At 36.0% G+C, this 18,841-nt stretch overlaps 1 protein-coding gene across 1 annotated transcript; it reads left to right on the forward strand.

Moving 5' to 3' along the window:
- The first annotated feature begins 2,642 nt into the window (after nt 1–2,642).
- LOC137408076 (galactose-3-O-sulfotransferase 2-like) lies at nt 2,643–18,603 on the forward strand. The gene is made up of 7 exons (XM_068094467.1): nt 2,643–2,668; nt 2,799–2,875; nt 4,375–4,524; nt 6,795–7,015; nt 7,905–8,074; nt 17,479–17,734; nt 18,391–18,603. Exons 1-7 carry the CDS (start codon nt 2,643–2,645, stop codon nt 18,601–18,603), a joined length of 1,113 nt encoding a protein of 370 aa, XP_067950568.1.
- The last annotated feature ends 238 nt before the right edge of the window (nt 18,604–18,841 follow it).

The raw sequence follows: 18,841 nt of genomic DNA on the forward strand, positions 1-18,841 counted from the left end.
GCAAAGTTATTCTCAAATCTCAAAACTTATTGACACTGACCTGTCTGCATGAAAGTTTTGGTAACTAAGATAGTAATTGGTTGAATTTGTAATATAAGCTATAAACAAGCGGCAGCTTTTAAAGAGATAAGTGTATACCACATGTAGTGAAATACAATAGCGCAAATGTTCATGCTTAACGTAATAGTGTTTAATAGTATTGATGGTAGTGATGATGGCAACGATGATAATGATGATAAAAATATACATTATCCAAACTACAACCAGAAAAGACATTGTTGAAAAATAATGGCTTAAAAAGCTACTTCCTTTCCTGTTGTTCCGTGTCATTATAACATCAACTATTGCTTTCAAGTTGCAGTGTTATGTGTCTCTATTGACATAAGTATATTTTATTTTGTATTTGCTCATGATTCTTGAAATAAAACTTTAAAGATAGCCTCAGATACAGCTTTAGTTGGTTAAAATGATTTGAAAATACAGTGTAGGTGGGTTTGAATTTCTCCCCGTGTTTTGCTTTAAATACTGTGTAAACATATCAGTACCCAATACCGATGAGACCTCATATTTATTACTTATAAACAACAATTATGTGCGATGAAATTCTGGAATTCCTAATTATAATTCTTCATATAATTCTGGAAATGCTAGTCACGTCATTTTCCTCTGAGCGTTTTAATTGCGATCAAGTTTGGTCAAGTTTAATCTTGAAACACCCTGGCTGTCAGATTACCCAAAACGACAAACAAAATTATGAAAGTTAAAAAGTATTTATACTTTTTGATAAGTTTTTTGAAATTTTATGCGAGTGAACATTTAACTCTTTCCATTTCAATTATGAGTGCATCAACTGTCTTGCTATGACTAATTTTGTTTGTAATTTAGATATCAAAACAATTTTTTGCAATTTAGGTATCAAGACAAGTGTGCATTAAAACTGTGATTGCTTGGTCTAGGATTGTCAGGTTTTGTTTGTTTTTCTTGCATTAAAAGCTGACATATTTTCCTACTAGACTGTGATGCAAGCTTGGCTGTCATTTGTAGCGAAACCCTGTACAAAATCACGGATATGACATGAGATTTTGTACAGAGCTTCACCTATGCCAAGTTTGGCAAAAATGAAATCATTCTTAAAAATGTGACATCACAATGAAACTTTATCAGATACTGCTGAAATACGTTCTAAGTAAGCTCACAAAAAATTTCAGAACAATATATATTAGATTGAGAGATGCAGCTAAATTAATATAAAATTTTGATCAGACCATTAGAAGAGTTATCAAGCCTTACCAGAGATTATTGATGGCACAGTGTTAGAAAATTAAAATTAGTATTTTTACTGGTCGACTTATTCTCAGATTTATGATTAAACACGTTTAGGCAATAACATTTATTGCAAATCACGCTCGGTGTACCTTGTTACTATGTCTGAGCTATGTTCACGTCCATGTCATGATCGCTATGATGATCTTTTTGTGGTGTTGCGGGTCTTGGTCCATGGTCAGTTAGTCCTAAACTAGCTACATCCTCTCTTAAATGCAATAATAAATTAATGGGATCATTGTATTTAGTGTTTCCTGCATGCAACTGATTCTACTAATACTACTACAACTACTTTTCCTAGTTCCATGAACAGGATTATTATTCGTGCCTCATAAAAACAAATGCTGGAGTAATTTGATGGCAGAATATTTCTATACACAGAATAAGTCATCAATCTAACTGTAACTGGCTATAAATCTTACAATCTCTTTAACTCGATTGACAGTTGTTGCATTGCTATTGAAACGATAATATAAAAATATTTTGGTTAGCTGTTATTTTCATTGCTACTAGTTACTAGGACTTGTACTTACCTTGTACTTCCTAATAGTCATGAAATGCGTCTTAATATACATGTTCACCATCATTTGAATAAGCTTCATCACCAGAGCTTATAGCGATGTTAGAGGCAGTTAAAAATCTAATTTTCATAATTACCCATAACAAACATAGCAAACATAATGGCTAAAACAGCTCGTAGCGTAGTGCTTTTGAAAATGTGAATAAAAATGGTGTAGGGCTCAACAGACACTTAAAACCTGAAGTAGTCTATTCCTAAGGCGTCCAAACATCCAATAGTGCAATTATTTGTCCTATACCGTCACTGGGCAGTCATTACACTATGTCCAAACCGCACCCACTTGGAATCCTGGTTATGCACAAAATCGCAAATGTAACATACTTCTTTTGCGCACAGACTGGACTGGTGCTCCAGCGTTTTGCTGAGCCTTTGTTCCGTAATATTTGACACGCGTTATCAGCTAGTTAGCATATTACTCACAATATTATTGACTTTTTATCGTCATCAGTACTCCTTTCAAGTAGGCACAAAACATGAACGGCTCACTTCCTCTCCATAATGTCATTCATCCAAGAATTCTAAAGCATCAGTTTTCAACCTTTACTCACTGGCACTAGTGTTACTCTTGTTTCGCATTAGTAGGTTTCAACAAGTAGCCAGTGGTTGCTCGCTTCTAAAGAAAATTGGAGTCTATCTACGTGACTTTTTCTCCAAACTAATTCTAACAGGTCTTTTGATTGCTGATAAAATGTCTACTAAAAGAAAAGCTATAGTTTTTTTGCTTTTAGCTGTTGGATTTATGGCTTTCAAAGGTCTTCTGACCAGGTATGTTTAGTGTCAACCTTTTGTGATGCTGTTCGTAAAATAGTAACATGCCATATTTGCAACGTCTCATCATGCATCTTCATATATATTATAGCAACCATGCATGCAATAAACTTATAACATTATATAGGAAACATGAAGCTGATGGCTTGCGACTTGCACAACCCCTTGAAAGCAAAAATACTGAGGTTCCGTCACAGATAACAGGTATTTTCAGAATATATTCATGTAATTCACCCAACATGCTGAAGTTTTACCATATTTGGTAGAGTCATCAATTAGGAACATTGCAAGTGACTTGAAACTAATGAATTGCTATTTCCCAAGTAAACATTCAAATTTGATAGCTGGTAAACTTTAAACTGTTATAATATAATGTAATATAAAAAACGAATATAAAAATTTAGTGAAATAAAATGCAGTACATTATGATATTAACTTAACTAGGTATACATCACTTTTACCGGATGAGTGAGGTTTAAGCAGAGGTCAGCCACTGGACTCTTATCAAACAGAGCTGTCATAAAGATCAATATTTAGAAATCATATTTAGATTTATGCATATTGAGAGAATATAAATGTGTTATAATCTGCTAATGATCCTTTTAGTATTGAGTTCTGTAGCTAACACAGTTTATTCAAAACCTTTTACTTGTATTAATACTAAACACTTTGTTGGTCAGAACTAGTAATGCTACTCTAAAAACTTAGCCTGTCAATAGATTAATAAAGTGAAAAAGAAGATAACTCATACATTTTAATAAGTTCTCTAAACTGTCATTATTCCAATTTTTAGTAGATCTTATCAGAAAGTATTGATGTTAGTCTATAATTTGAGAGTTTCTACAAGTAAGGCAAAGGATAATGTCAAAATCAGCGAAAATTATCAACAATGTCAGCTAATTCTGGCATTTTTGATAATGGCATATATTGATACCGATGATTGGAGTATGCATACTGTAATTACTTAGCAATACATATTTCTTTAGTCAGTAGCATTGCTTTTGATTATTCGAATAAAATATGCTTTCGCTATATGATACCGGAAGAGATGTTAGGTTATGACAGGTGATACAACTCTCTACAATTAAAAAGGCTCTTTTTAATGAGTCAGTAATGTTTTAGCATCAGACTTGTAGCAGGTCATAAGGCAAGTCTAGACAAATCCAAACGAGTTTAGACGAGCCCAGAATTTTCCAAAGATTTATAGTTGTGCATATCGTTTAAAAGTAATAAATGTACGATCTTATTAGCATGGATGCTCATTTGTTTACACAGCGTTTAGAGAAAAACAGTGTAAGCCATTCTAACCAGCCTCTAGCAATATGTCTGAGGCTATATTTGAAGCTTTGTACCAACAATCATGAGCAAATACAAAACAAAATATATGTCAATAGAGATGCGTAACCCTGCAACTCGATTTGATTACAAGAGACAGAAACAGAAGCCATTGACATCATTTTTGAGAAGTCGTTTCCTTTGGAGCATTTTAACTGTTATCAAGTTTTGTTTATTTTAATCTTGAAACATCCTGGCAGTCAGATCACCTGAAGCAGCAAATAAAATCTCAAATGATTAAAGAATATCTATTCTTTCTGATAGAATATTTCAAAATTTGATGTGAGTGACCCTTTAATAGTTGCTAGTCAGCTAACCGCTAGTAAAACTTGCGAGACACTCTATCTTACATAGAATATATTTTGTAGATAAACCTGTTCAGAGGTTTGTGATGACCAAGGTAGAAAAGACAGGTTCAACTACACTGCATGGCATCCTTGCTCGGTTTATAATGAACAACAAATTGAATGTACTAACATCGTGCAAATACCATCGTGTTATCTGGACTTATAGCAAAAGTAAGTTACATAATGCAAACTGTGACTTACTGCATGAGTTGAGATTATTCTCTCTCAATAAAGCTAGATTCTGATTACACTGGCCAAAACCATTACATAAATTATAACTGCTCATCATACTGCTCAGATAAGTACTCACCGATGCCTACATGTAAAGTGCATTGCAGTTGCAGGAGATCTTTGTCCATGTGAGGTGGACCTTGCCACGTTACATTAATCCGTTCTGGTGTCGGCATCGCAAGGGAAAAATTTCGGAGGCTACGAAGTAGTATAGAAACCTATAGTAATTATTTAATGCAAACACCCTTTATTAAAAAGAATCAAAATTTTATACATGTTCTGTATAATGAAGCAAGATCAGAATGAGTGATAATACGCAGTTTGTATTACAAAAGAACAAGAACGCAAACTATTCAAGTCAGCACCAACTACATTACGCAGTGCGTAACGTTATGCATAGCGTCAAGCTTGACTCTGTATAATGGAAAAGCAAGAAACAGTGAATTTCACATATACAATTGTGGAAAGCTTTCATATGAACAATATGAAATAATCTACACGTACTGTACATATTCTCCATAAAACTCGGCAAAACTTGAAACTGCAAGTGTACTGCAACTGCACATTAGTATGAAGTTGATATTGTGGATCAACTGATGCTGTTGGCTTTTTAAGCATATGTACTGCATTGCACAAAATGGTTAGATGCGATGTTTAGCTTGTTCATGAACTTGCACTCTAACTTCCATATTATTTCTGAATAGGGAGTTAGGTATTATCACTATGAAATTGGGGTTTTTGTACTGTATTCTCATTAACATTATACATTGAAACCATAGTGGATTTTAATTTCAACCATATACAACATGTTCATTGCGATCTATTTGTTTGCCCACTCATACTCAGGTTTGATCAGCATGCACATCGCGCAATTGTGTTGGGGTTACAGTCGGCAATTTGCAGTGGAAGCGCAGTGACAGTAGCAAAAACGTCTGCCACCCATTAGAAAGTTTTAATACACTGCCAAATCGCTGTGTAATGCACTGCGACTATGCAGTGCATTACACACAGTGCAAGTACTAATGCAGCACATGCAGTATACACTAATGCACTATGCAGTACACAGTACTAATGCACTGCACCGCATAGTGCTGTGTAATGCACTGCGACTATGCAGTGCATTACACAGCAATTTTTCAGTGAATTAAACCCAGCTGATAACACTAGTTGAAGCCATTTATCAGCTTTATCAGTTAACATTTATATACAGCTTGTCACGACACAAATGAAAGAAGTTTTTTAGTTTGAAAGTTTTTTTCGAAGACTTTTAACTGAGATGAAAATCTCATTCTCTTATGTTGTCTTGTAAAAACTGTATAATGAAACAATAATATTATTTATGGTAAAAAAGAATGTGAAAATAAATTTTAAAATTATTACGCAAAATTTCAATAACATATCATGAATAAAAAGAGATTGCGGAAAATATTAATTACCTTTCAGCCTCCTTTCTACACGCAAACATGGATAGTTTTGTGAGGTTGCACCCAGAGCTGTAGTTGCAGGTACATTTGCCTAGCCTGACTTGATTTCAACTGACCAGGTATAAAATTAAAAGATCTTTTAAAAAGTTACAGACTTCAGACAACTAAATTAAAAGAGATGTTGTCAGGATATCCTTCTTGCCAACTCCCTCCACAAAGAAAGCTATAGACAAACACACTCCAATGTAATTATTGCATTGAGCCATGGTCAGCCCCACTACGAAGTGCAAAACAGTCGCATCAGGGGCTTTATTAAGAGATGCTGCAATATGAATAAATAAGGGATGATTGGCTTAAAATAGATTAAAAATGAAGTTTGAAGTTGTGTTTTATGTCTAGGAAGCCTATGTGAAAAGCAAGTAATAGTAATGAATTGTACATTCCAATCATCAACTAATTTCTCTAATACTGAGTTGTCTATTCACGGCGTTTAGCTAATCAAGTTTTCTACACTGATTTATAAAGGTATTAAAAACTTTTGAACACCACCAATAATTTTCTTAAAATAAGACGGCCAAAAGTTATAGCAATTGCAATAAATATAAACTAAAAAGAAAATTTACTTCAGACATGTACATTTACATAATTTATTCTATCTGTTTAAGGACAATCTAAATAATTTAAATGGAATATTTTTATAACAAATAGTCTGTATACACTGCTCAGTAACTATTCTAAAAAAAACCTATCCAGTTCTATGTATGTAGAATTCCATTATTATCTTAGGTTGGAGGATTGGACCAAGAAAGGAAGAACAGGCAGATGCACTGATAAACCATGCTGTCTACAACAAGTCTTTTATCCAAACATACATGAAACCCGACTACAAACATATAGCCCTCGTCAGAGAACCTATTTCCTGGTTTAAATCTGCAGTTAGGTTTTTTACCCTAATTGAACCTAATGATATTAAGAAACGATTCCATATCACCTCCTCTGCACCTTTGGTAAGCCATTTTGGTATGGAAACCTATCCCTTTCAGAGTCATTAGAAATCTGTTTGACACCTTTTTGGTGCTAGATATTCAGTTACACAAAAATATCGGTATTTTTCTATCATTTGCAATTGTTGATGTTAGAGGTAATCTGATCACCAGGATGTTTCAAGATTTGATCGATAAAACATGATCACAATTAAGACGCTCAACAGAAAAATACTGTGAAATGACACGTGGCGAGTGTTATGACACATTGAACGAGATATTGTTACTGTGGCGATAGTTAATATTGGCTATTGCATTTACATGTAAGTATAAGTGTTACACCTCTTTATTCTGTCTCAAACGAGTCATTGCTGCTTAGACATTGGCTTATGGTAGATCAGTTAGTTGAAGAATAAGCTCACTTTAGACAATTCATACCACATTCTCTGATGTAATTAAACTAAGAGAAGAAAAAACAGGACAATATGATACAGAATAGGTGCTGATGATGTGAAAAAATTTCTTTGCACTAATGGGCGCTGCGTTCGTTTGAAGCCAAAGGTTAAATGTTGGAAAAAATGCCTTATGTAAGCTTCGAACCCTCAAATTTTGAGTTAGCCACCAAGCTGATTACTGTCTATGCAATGTGTCTGCCATGGTAAATACACGGCACACATATATTGCTATGTATGTATATTACCGTGTCCATCCAAAGCCACAATTAAAGCTTGGAAAGAAATTGCCCTATATAGGCTTCAAACCTCCAACGTTTGAGTTAGCCACCCTGCTGGCTACTACCTGTGCTGTGTGTTTACTACGGTGAACACACAGCACATGTGTTGCCATCTGTGTGTACCACCTGTGTTTATAGTTTTACAGCAGTTGATCAAAGACTACTGCTTTTGCTTTTTAGAAACCCGAGGAGGTAGCAACCAATAATTCTTTACTCTTTGTAAGCCGCGACCAACCAGGTGGTCCAGATGCATGGTTCCATCTTGGTCAGCTACAGTGGTATGGCTTCAATTATGCTGACAGGAATAATATCACAGCTATAAATAACTTTATAGCATCTCTCGTTAAACAGTAAGTTAACCTAAAATATATAAGCCTTTGCTAGAGATCTCTGTATAACAATATGTAAAGGTTAACTGACATAATTTAGAAATTAAAAATGTTTGTGACACTATAATCACGATATTTTGGTTTTTTTAGCAATTATTTTGATGTTAATAGAACAAGCAGACAGTTCTAGACGGAGCAACACTATGTGGCTCTTACTTGTAACAAAATTATTTTCTCATGTAATTACAGAGTAAAAACAGTAATCCCTCTTTTTTCACAGTTAATCGAGAATGGCATCCCACAAGAAGTGAAAACTCATGAAATAGAAACTGATAGACTCGTATCTAATAAATTCAATTATTCATTAGCCAGAAGAACTTTCTTCATTTTTGAGGTTTATTAGACAATTTTAAGGGTTTAAGATTTTAAGGTTTTGAGGTTGTTAGGGCATTTAAGAGGCATGACAAAGGATGCCACAAGCACCTTGCAATTCTATAATTGACAAAACATAGCAAAAAAACCTGCAAGCTGTGACGAATCCTATCACAATGATGCTTGCAGAGGGATCCCTCTGGGCTAGAGTATGAAAAAAATTTATATATTTTGGCTTTTTATTTTTATTGCTTATTTTTAAATTTAGTTTTTTGATGAACAATTTAGCCCCCAAAGTGGTACGTACTAATGTCATGCAAGCTGAACTATGAGGTAGCGAGAGATATATTTTTGCAAAGCTAACAAAATCGATATATAATAGCATTCTAGCATTCAAAGTTTCCTTAAAACCTAATTGGGGATAATGACACGGTTTCTTTTTTGTTTGAAATCATGTTTTCGTTTGCGGTGAGTAGCATACTCAACAGTTCACACAGACCTGGACATGCACCATACAGGTATTGGGTGGCCATTTTCTGATGCATTTGCTTATTTGCATACTATAGATAGCTGGAACCTGTTTGGCATTAATCTTCACTGATTTATTTAATTCAACAATACCGCAATCACTATGAGATTTTTGACCAACCATTTGTTCGAACTGAAAATAACGAGTAAATACATTGAAGTCACCGACTAACTTTGTAACTGATAAAGCGTTATTTGACCAAACACATAAAATATAAAAATAACACCACATGCATGATCCAAATTTTCCCCACTAGACATTACAAATTACAATGTATTTTGTATGCATGTACAGGTAGGCTAAGATAAAATAGAAAAAGATAAATACATACCTATTGTCCCAGCAAAAACAAACTACTGCTATCAGTATATTTTTGTAAGTCCTTAGAGTATTTTGTTTATAATATACACTAAACAGTCCTTTGTTGTAAACATTTCATTAAACTAGCAATCAAAGCAGCAACTAAGGCAGCGAACGCTAGACAAACAAAACATTGTGTCCCTCACAAGGCCGGCCCTGGAACTTTGCCATACCACCCATGCTATTGTTTATTTCATGTTGGACATAATTATCTGTGCTATTGTATGTGGTACTAGGTGAATGCTCGGTGTTGCTCAAGTAATAAAACAGTCTGTGTGCAGAAAAAGTTATTTTTATTTGTCATAAGCATCATTTATCATTTTACTTAGTAAACTTAATGTCATGAGACGTTAAGTTAACGTAAATTGAGATAAAAAGTAAACAATGAGCACATGGGACTGTGTATTTACTGTTGCAGTAGAAGCTAACTGTATTCCGGGTTTTGATGGACGATACTGGTATCTCTCGATACTGGTACAAACATAAAAGTGGAATATCAAATTGTCTTTGCCTGATACTTAGTCTGGCCAAATGGAGAAAGAAAGTAGAGGCACTTCTTGCTTTGAATAATGCATTTGTCTACGTGAAAAGTTTTTAGCTTTTACAGATTTACTGAAACAAGAAATAAGAGTGCACAGCACATTTGAAATTGAATCGGCACACTTGAAAAAGAAAACAAATTAAAAAATAGGTATTGGGTAATATGGAAAAACAAACTTTAAAAAAATCGTCTTAAATATAAAAAATGGTAAAAATATATTAATTAATTTAAAAAAGTGCATATTTAGCATGTGCATTCGTGTTAAGGATATAATCTACTATATAAACGGCAATCGTTGTCTGTCTGATTGATTGATTGTCCGCCTTATAGAGCGGTCTTTCCTTTTATCGTCGTACGAATTTCGGTCGTACGAAGCGAACTGAATTAACATGTGTAGTAACGGTAAATAAATTATAGATCGGTCTTTCTTTTTCCATTCGGTCGAACGAAGCCAACCGAATTAATATGAGTACTAATTATCGTAATTTCGTAATATCGTAATTTCGTAATATGGACTATTAGCCGCTACTTTTCTCTGACGATTTGAGCCAAGCGGCTTATATAAAGGTGTGGTGATTCTGTTGTTTTTCTTTCACCGCTCGGGCGCATTAACCGAAATCCCCGGTTAGCACGCTTTTTAAACGGCAAATTTTCTGCCGTGTTAAAAAGCACCTTTCCTTGAGTTCTGCGGCCTATACAAAGGTGTCTATACAGCTATACAACTGTACTATTCATTAAATAAAATAAATTAACGAGTAGTTATTTACATGCAATTAGTATTTACTACCAACGTGTACCGAGAAGGTCACGTAAACGTTTGTTTCTTGGAGCCACTGGAAAAACGCATTGCTCACCTACTAAATTTCCACATCAAAAAGGTAAGTGTTTCTTATACGATGTTGTATTGTCTATGAATTGCCACATCTCCACTACTTAATAACGTTGGATTTACCGCTGTTCGTGATAGTGGGTCATGTTCATTTCCTTCAGCAGCCGAGTTACTAATTTTTTCCAGCTATGAGTAGGCCTACTGTAACTTACTATTACAGAACTTTCACGAGTACTCCGAGGGTTGCGATACGCTATTGTGAAAAAAAAGAGAGCAGCTGCTATCGACTTACTGTCACCCTGCATCAGCCATGACCAGCTATACGTCGCCTGCTCAAAAGTAGGCACACGCCGAAAACTGTTTCTTCATACGCCCGACAGAAAAACCAAAAATGTTGTCTATCCGCAAGTGTTGCGTTGAACTAAGGGAGAGAGAGAGAAAGGGAGAGAAAGGGAGAGAGAGGGAGAGCGAGGAGGAGAGGGGGGGAGAGAGGGAGAGAGAGAGGAAGAGAGAGAGGAAGAGAGAGAGAGAGCGAGAGAGAGAGAGAGAGAGAGAGAGAGAGAGAGAGAGAGAGAGAGAGAGAGAGAGAGAAGGGGAGAGAGAGGGAGAGCAAGGAGGGGAGGGGGAGAGGGAGAGAAAGAGGGAGAGAGAGGGAGAGAGAGAGGGAGAAGAGGGAGAGAGAGAGGGGAGAGAGAGAGAGAGAGAGAGAGAGAGAGAGAGAGGGAGAGAGAGAAGGGGAGAGAGAGGGAGAGCGAGGAGGAGAGGGGGGGAGAGAGAGGGAGAGGGGGAAGAGGGAGGGAGAGAGAGAGAGGGGAGAGAGGGGAGAGAGGGGAGAGAGGGGAGAGACGGAGAGAGGGAGAGAGGGGAAAGAGGGAGAGGAGAGAGAGAGGGAGAGCAAGGAGGAGAGGGGGGGAAAGAGAGAGAGGGAGAGAAAGAGGGAGAAGAGGGAGGGAGGGAGAGAGAGAGAGGGAGAGAGAGGGGAGAGACGGAGAGAGGGAGAGAGGGGAAAGAGGGAGAGATGGAGAGAGGGAGATGTAACTGCATATTTGGAGTTGTTTTACAGTATGAAAGCCAACTCTCAATAAACCTTATGCTGCACGTGAATCTGTTACTGTAGGCGGGTAATGCAGCTAGTCTACTATATAAACAGCAATCGTTGTCTGTCTGTCTGATTGATTGATTGATTGTCCGCCTTATAGAGTACCGTAATTTTCCGACTCTTACCCGCTACTAGGTATCTTGGGCGCGTTAACGGGAATCTCCGGTTAGTACACGCCTCTATTATACATAACCTAATCATCATCGTTTTTACACGGAAACGTCATATCTGGTTAGCGAGCCTCGTTACGGCGCCCAACGACATTGGTGTGTTTGAAACAGCAAAATTGCTGTCGTGTTAGAAAGCGCCGTCCTGTGTTCGGCGGCCTATACAGCTATACAAATGTACTAATCATTAAATAAGTTAAATTAATGAATAGTAATTTACATGTGATTAATATTTACTGCCAACGTGTACCGAGAAGGTCACGCGAAAGTTGGTTTCTTGCGGCCACTGAAAAACGCAGTTCTCACCTATTACATTTCTACATAAAAAAGGTAAGTATTCTTTAATCAATGTTGTATTGTCTACGAATTGCCACACTTCCACTACATAAACCTTTCACTTGCGTCCGTGTACAAATTTAGCTATCAGCCTAATGCCAGCAATTTTGCCGATATTGCTTAATATGTATACGATATTTTTTCAATTTCAAACTCAATCTATAACGTTTGTTTTGGTTATATATTTCATTTAGCCAACATGTTAACAAGCACTGCTATACAAAAAAATCGCGGTAGATACGAAAAGCCGAACGCGCTGAATGACTGAACAGACCGAACATCTTTTTGGGAGTTGCCCTCCCTCAACTATTATCTAAAAATAAATTATTATCTATTATAAATAATATTGATTGCATGTTTTATATAATTATAATAAATATTACTATATATAGAAAAAAATATATTTATTTCCAATTGAATAAAGAAACAATTTTGGCTAGTTATTTAGCTACTGGTTCACCAATGGTTAACGATACTACTGAACAAATAAAACCTTTTGCTTCTACTAGGCATTTCCCTTTTATCTGTCAAAGGTAAGGCAAGTACTGATTGGACAATAGTGACAGCAAAAATACTTCAATTGAATATGTCATATTTTTATTCACAGCGTACTTCACTGGCGCGAAAATAAACAACAGCCTCTAAAATGTTTCTACGGAATTCATTGAGCTCTTTATTTATAGAAGTTTGAGTTACGCACCCTTATCCTTAAATAGTCACACGAGAGGGCAACTCCCAAAATATTCGGTCTGTTCGGTCATTCAGTGCGTTCGGCTTTTCGTATCTACCGAAAAAATCGTTGTATCTATACTTTGTGCATTTTAATTATCTGTCATGTGTCATCAACATAGGTAGTTATTTGTTTTTTAACTCGGACGCATTTAATGAACTCGCACAAAATATCTTCGTTTTCAAGTTGGAAACTCTCAAACGAAGATTTAAAATTAAATTTTAGGCTAATTTTATAGAGAAATATTTGGACAACACTGTCACTACTATAAAAGTCTTAAAGACCGTTGTTTATATTATCAACGAATAATAAAATTCAGTTACTAGCAATTGCTGGTAAAATTGCAAAATGTGTCTACGGCGGTCGACCATAGAAAACGCATAAATGAGTCTACTTCAGTGAAAGGGTTGAAAACGTTGGATTTGCCACTGTTTGTGATAGTAAACATGTTCACTTCCTTCTGAGTTACTTTTATTTTTTTCCAGCTACGAGTACTACAGCTACTACGGAAGTTGCACGAGTACTGCTACTGCGTTTTACCTACTAAATTTCTACATCGAAAAGGTTAGTATTGTTGTATGTTATTGCTATTTACTATGTTATTGCTATTTTGATTATATGTGTAATCACACAAATCTGAATCGGCTATGTCATGAACATAAGTAATTGTTTTCTAACTCGGTGGCATTTTCAAAACTTCAAAACTACTACGCGTTGCTACTAACTGATCGAGATGTTGAACTTTGAACCCAAATTACTTGAAATTCTTTCATTTGACCATAGCTGTTTGACCAGTCAATGTCTGCAAACATGTCTGAAGGTCATGCTTAGCTTTGTAGATAGAGTGTAACTGTAAGCAGGTTCTAAATATAGATGGATGAGTAATGCAACTACGCAAAGCCTAAAAACTGGCTAATGAACTTGAGAAGAATATACTCGAAGCCGCTATAGCGGTGCATGCACCCGAAGTGGTTAAGTTGGAAATTCTCAAACAAAGATTTAAAATTAAATTTTAGGCTAATTTTATAGAGAAATCTTTGGACAACACTGTCACTTCATACAAGTTTTAAAAATCGTTGGTTATGTTATCAACGAATAATAAAATTCAGTTACTATCAATTGCTGGGAAAGTCGCAAAAATGTGTCTATGGCGGTCGACCATAGAAAACGCATGAGGGAGTCTACTTCAGTGAAAGGGTTGAAAACGTTGGATTTGCCACTGTTTGTGATAATAAACATGTTCATTTCCTTCCGCAGCTGAGTTACTTTTACTTTTTTTTCCAGCTACGAGAACTACAGAAACTACAGAACTTGCACGGGCACTCCGAGCCTGGCGATAGGCAGCGGTGAGAAGAAAGCGAGCAGCGTATATTACAAAAAGCACACCATCTCATTCAATGTTAGAAATGCTTGAAGCAGTACAATGCCTTCCAAAAAGCCTATTGCCCAAACGCAAAAACATATTGATTCCCGTAGAGAGAGATCGAATTTGCGAAGCAGCAGCAAGACGAGCAGAAACTGCAGAGCAAACGCATCTACGCCCACAACGAAACGGAACTGCTGCTGCAGCTGCTAGAAGAGCAGAAACCGCCGAACAAACACGGGTACATCGAGAGCAGGCCGGAATAGATGCTGCAGCCGCTAAAAGTGTAGAGACTACTAGACCGACCCCAGCAGTAACTCAAACGGCTCAGAGCAGCCGCTACATCGGCCAGACGTGCAGAAACCTCCGAGCGGATGCAGCAGCGACAAGAACATGATGCACTAGCTACAACAGCTGCTCACTGAGCTGAATTTTCGGAGCAGATGAAACGGCGACAACAGCGAGATGCACTAACTACAGCAGCTGCTACCAGGCGCTGTGTATGGACAGAAAACTTTGCGCTTGACTGCAGTCATGCAACACAGTATAGAGTTGAATTTTTTTATGGGACGAATGTCCAAAAATGCTCCAGATGTAACGCCTTACGTTGAAAAGGCGAGAGGCCATATATGTAGTTTATATAGTAGATTTTATTGAAAATAAATTTTATCAACAACCGCATTACTGCTGCACAGTGTGTATATACCATGTCAAAACACAGGCTATAGACGAAGAACTGGTGAGTCATGATTAGTGTTTCAAGCACGCAGAGGTCTCAATTCAATAAAAGCTGGCGATAGCTAAGCAGTGCAACAGCAAAATATTTTCTAGAATTTCTTAAAATATGTAAAACTTTTCCATACTGCCAGTTTGAACAGCTCAGTTTGCCTAGCAATGTCAATTTCATTATCAGTTCTGTGTACAAAATTAGGACCATGCCGATTTGAGTAGTTCGAGACTGATGCATTGTAGACTAGCTGTAAAACACATTGCATATTTCCAATGGGCTCTCCAACATTAGTGACATGTACAACTGCATATGTGTATGCAGTCAGATCAGCACAAAAATTTCAGTAGATTGCATATTTGGAGTTGTTTTACGGTATGAAAGACAACTCTCAATAAAACTATTGATTTACGTAAATCTGTTTCCAAACACGGGTAATGCAGCTAGTTATCTATATGTAAGAGCAATAGAAATGATAAGAGTTACTTAGAATAGTGGTCAGGTGCGCTTGTTTATAGACTTCTGTTCTAAATGTCGCGAGTTGAAATTCTCTGCAAAGCATATTTTTTACCAATAGATTTTAATCGCTGTAAATGGACACAGAGATGAAAACGAAAGACAAACAAACAAAAAGACGAACAAACGCGGAGAATTATATAAATACATGAATTATGTGTTATTCTCAGAGCATCCTGGTGTTTGTTAAATGTTATCTCACATGCCTTAGCTTCTATGCCATGCATCAAATAATTAATTACTTCATTCTAGTTATGCAAGATTGAAAAGGCTGCATATGTAGCCAAATGAAGTTCAATGCCTAATCGTAAAACTCGGTTAGTCCTTGATTGGTGGTTATATGTTTGTACCAATATACTTGCATGCCTTTTTTTTTAAACTGTCAATAAATTCACAGTGTAAACAGACTAGAAATTAGGAACATAGTCTATAAGAGATTGCTATATAAATGTTATATGTAACTTAAAAGCAAATCTCTACAGGTTCTGCTTTTTTTGAATGAGGACATTTTTGAACAATTTTTTGATTTTATAGCTAAAAACCAACCAATTATGTAATACTTACATAATGCATTTGCCAATTGCGGCTGATAATTTCGAAATGTGGTGACATTTTTCGCTCGTTTTGTATCTTGAAAATCTGGTAAAAAAGTGGTCTTCCGTTGAAGTTACGTTACAAGTTAGTTTTAAAAAATTATTAAAACCCTGTTATGTAATGTTATCAGCTTTAGAGAAAAATGAAGATGTAAATGCGAAGAAATATATTAGACCAACCATACTTGATACCTGAATCATGGTGCATTTTGATTGGTGGAAATCAAATCAGGTACTGGTGAATTTTGTAAAGCTTTTCGGTTAGCTCTGAGCTTAAAAAAACTTTTATTTATATATTTTGTAAATATATTGTAACTCTGAATTATTACTTGAACCAAATTTCCTTTCTGAATGTGTTTTGGGATTGTTTCTTTACGGTTGAGATGGTAGTACAGCTCCAACTACAGTAATATGTGGTAGTACAACTCCAACTACAGTAATATGTGGTAGTACAACTCCAACTACAGTGATCAAGACATGTAGTGACAATAAATCTCTTGTCTATTGTCTGAAAATATATTATCTATACGTCTATAAAAGTCTATTTAGCTGGCCAAACAACAAGTTCAATTCAATAAAAATGTTCATAATATTGAACAATGGACAGCTGATGACAGAATAAATATAATGATGATATTGATAAAGAGTGTATTTCACGCCATCTTAGGTTGGAAATAAAAAAAAGAAATAGATTGTTAGATCAATCGGCGTTTTCGTGATTATCTCGTGTAATCACATTTCCACATATTATGCATCTACAACGCAGCAAAGTAAGACATGGTGAATCTTTTGGATACCAAATACCTGCAATGTGAAATTTGTTGCAAGTCAACTTATAGAAATTAACATTCAAAAGACATCACCTATTTAGGCTCCAATGGGCCAAACATACCACACCATACCCTTTAGGTCAACAGCCGGAAACCATCTTTGTTCATAATCAGTGAGGAACTTTGCCATAGTCACAAATCGTGACTCAGCAACATTCAAATCTTCTTCTCACATTCCCTGTTTTTCATACCTTCCAAGTTGAAATGATCCATTGGTGGTCCAAACTAGCCAATGCCAGTCCAGTTTTCATAAGCATGTTTTGATGTAAATTTTCCAAAATAGTCGTCTTTCAAACTCTTCCTCTGTTTAAATTAATTGTTCGTTTTTACTTTTTCAGTTTCTGAGCCCTCAAGCAGATTCTTGCACTGGTACTAAGTGTTGTGTGAATTAGATTTGAATCGTAAGTACATGTACTGATTCTTCCTTTTTCAGAACCGATGTTATAATGCTCTATGACCAGCTAGAGGCTTCACTAGTTTTGCTAAAGAGGAAGTTCCACTGGACTTACCTCGATATTTTCTACAAGTCTTATGGGTTCAGTCGGAAATCAGAAGAAAAGCTTTCAACAAAATCAATAGAAAGAGTACTTTCTAAAGAAGTGAACCTTGGAGATAAACTTCTTTATGACAGCATGAACCGGACGTGGTGGAACTATCCAGAGCTTAGAGAACAACATTTCTGGAAAGAAGTGAGCATTTTACGTCAGGATTTGCGCCCTCATATCATTTGCATTAGCAAAAGTAAATGGCATCAACGATGCGTTTACACTAAGACGATTTGTTGGAGATGTGTTTATTCTGAGAGAGTTAGAATGGCTCTTAGTCTGTTTACAATTTAAAAAACAATTTTGCAAACCAACCCACCTTAAACTCCAATGGACTATACAAAATAGGTCACATTTTTAGGCCAATGAAATACAACATCAATATTCATTCCATTTGCTTGTATTTTTGACACTATTAACATTGCAAAATATGATTGGTTGACTCCATGTTTTTTTCTGTCAATAATAGCTGTCAAAAATTGACAAACACATTAAGCAATATTTCACCAATCTTGTGTCAAGACTGGGGCAACGCATTTTCCACAACGGTGAGAGTTTATCCGTTTATACCAAACAAGTAACTCCCATAAATGGTCCTGATGTAAACACATCTTAACAGTAGTTGATACTGAACTAGAGCTCAAATGATGTAATCTAACTTTTATTATCAAGCTCACATGTCATAATGTTATTGAGAGGTACAAGCGCTGTTGACAGATCATAATGCTGGCGACAAGTGTCACAGCAAACGACTTGTTTTGTCTGCCACTCTCTTCATCATTATTTTGATTCTCCCGCAGGTTGAACATTTTAGTGAGCTGAACAGGAAAGTCACAGCTTACTGTTTGAGTAAAGTTGATGGAAAAGATGGGGTCTTTGTCATACCTGCGACTGAATGGCATGAAGCTCTGCAGGTCACTCATCAGCTTTGCTTTTATCTTCACCTCGAGGGATCATATAAGGAGATATTAAACAAGATAAATGGATACGCTGATGAAGATTGCACTTTTTAGTTGCAAATATAGCACATCAAAGTAATTGTGGTCGGATTTTTAGCTACTTTCAATCCTGTTCTAGAGCTAGTACTTTAACAAGCCTTTTTGCATGTGCCCAAGCATGTAAGCAAACGTTAAGCTAGAGTACATTGAATTAGATGCTATATATTTTTAACCTTTTATTTTTTTATTATCTCAGTACCTTCTCCTCATTTAGGTTTTTTACATACCTAGATATTTTTGTAATGCTTAATGC

The sequence above is a fragment of the Watersipora subatra genome, chromosome 11 (assembly GCF_963576615.1).
Source record: "Watersipora subatra chromosome 11, tzWatSuba1.1, whole genome shotgun sequence".
Lineage (NCBI taxonomy): Eukaryota > Metazoa > Bryozoa > Gymnolaemata > Cheilostomatida > Watersiporidae > Watersipora > Watersipora subatra.

Coding starts and splice junctions, on each gene's coding strand:
- LOC137408076 (XM_068094467.1), top strand. CDS start 2,643: ATGGCTTTCAAAGGTCTTCTGACCAG. Junction 4,525..6,794: donor TATCTGGACTTATAGCAAAA/GTAAGTTACATA, acceptor TTATTATCTTAG/GTTGGAGGATTGGACCAAGA. Junction 7,016..7,904: donor TCACCTCCTCTGCACCTTTG/GTAAGCCATTTT, acceptor TTTGCTTTTTAG/AAACCCGAGGAGGTAGCAAC.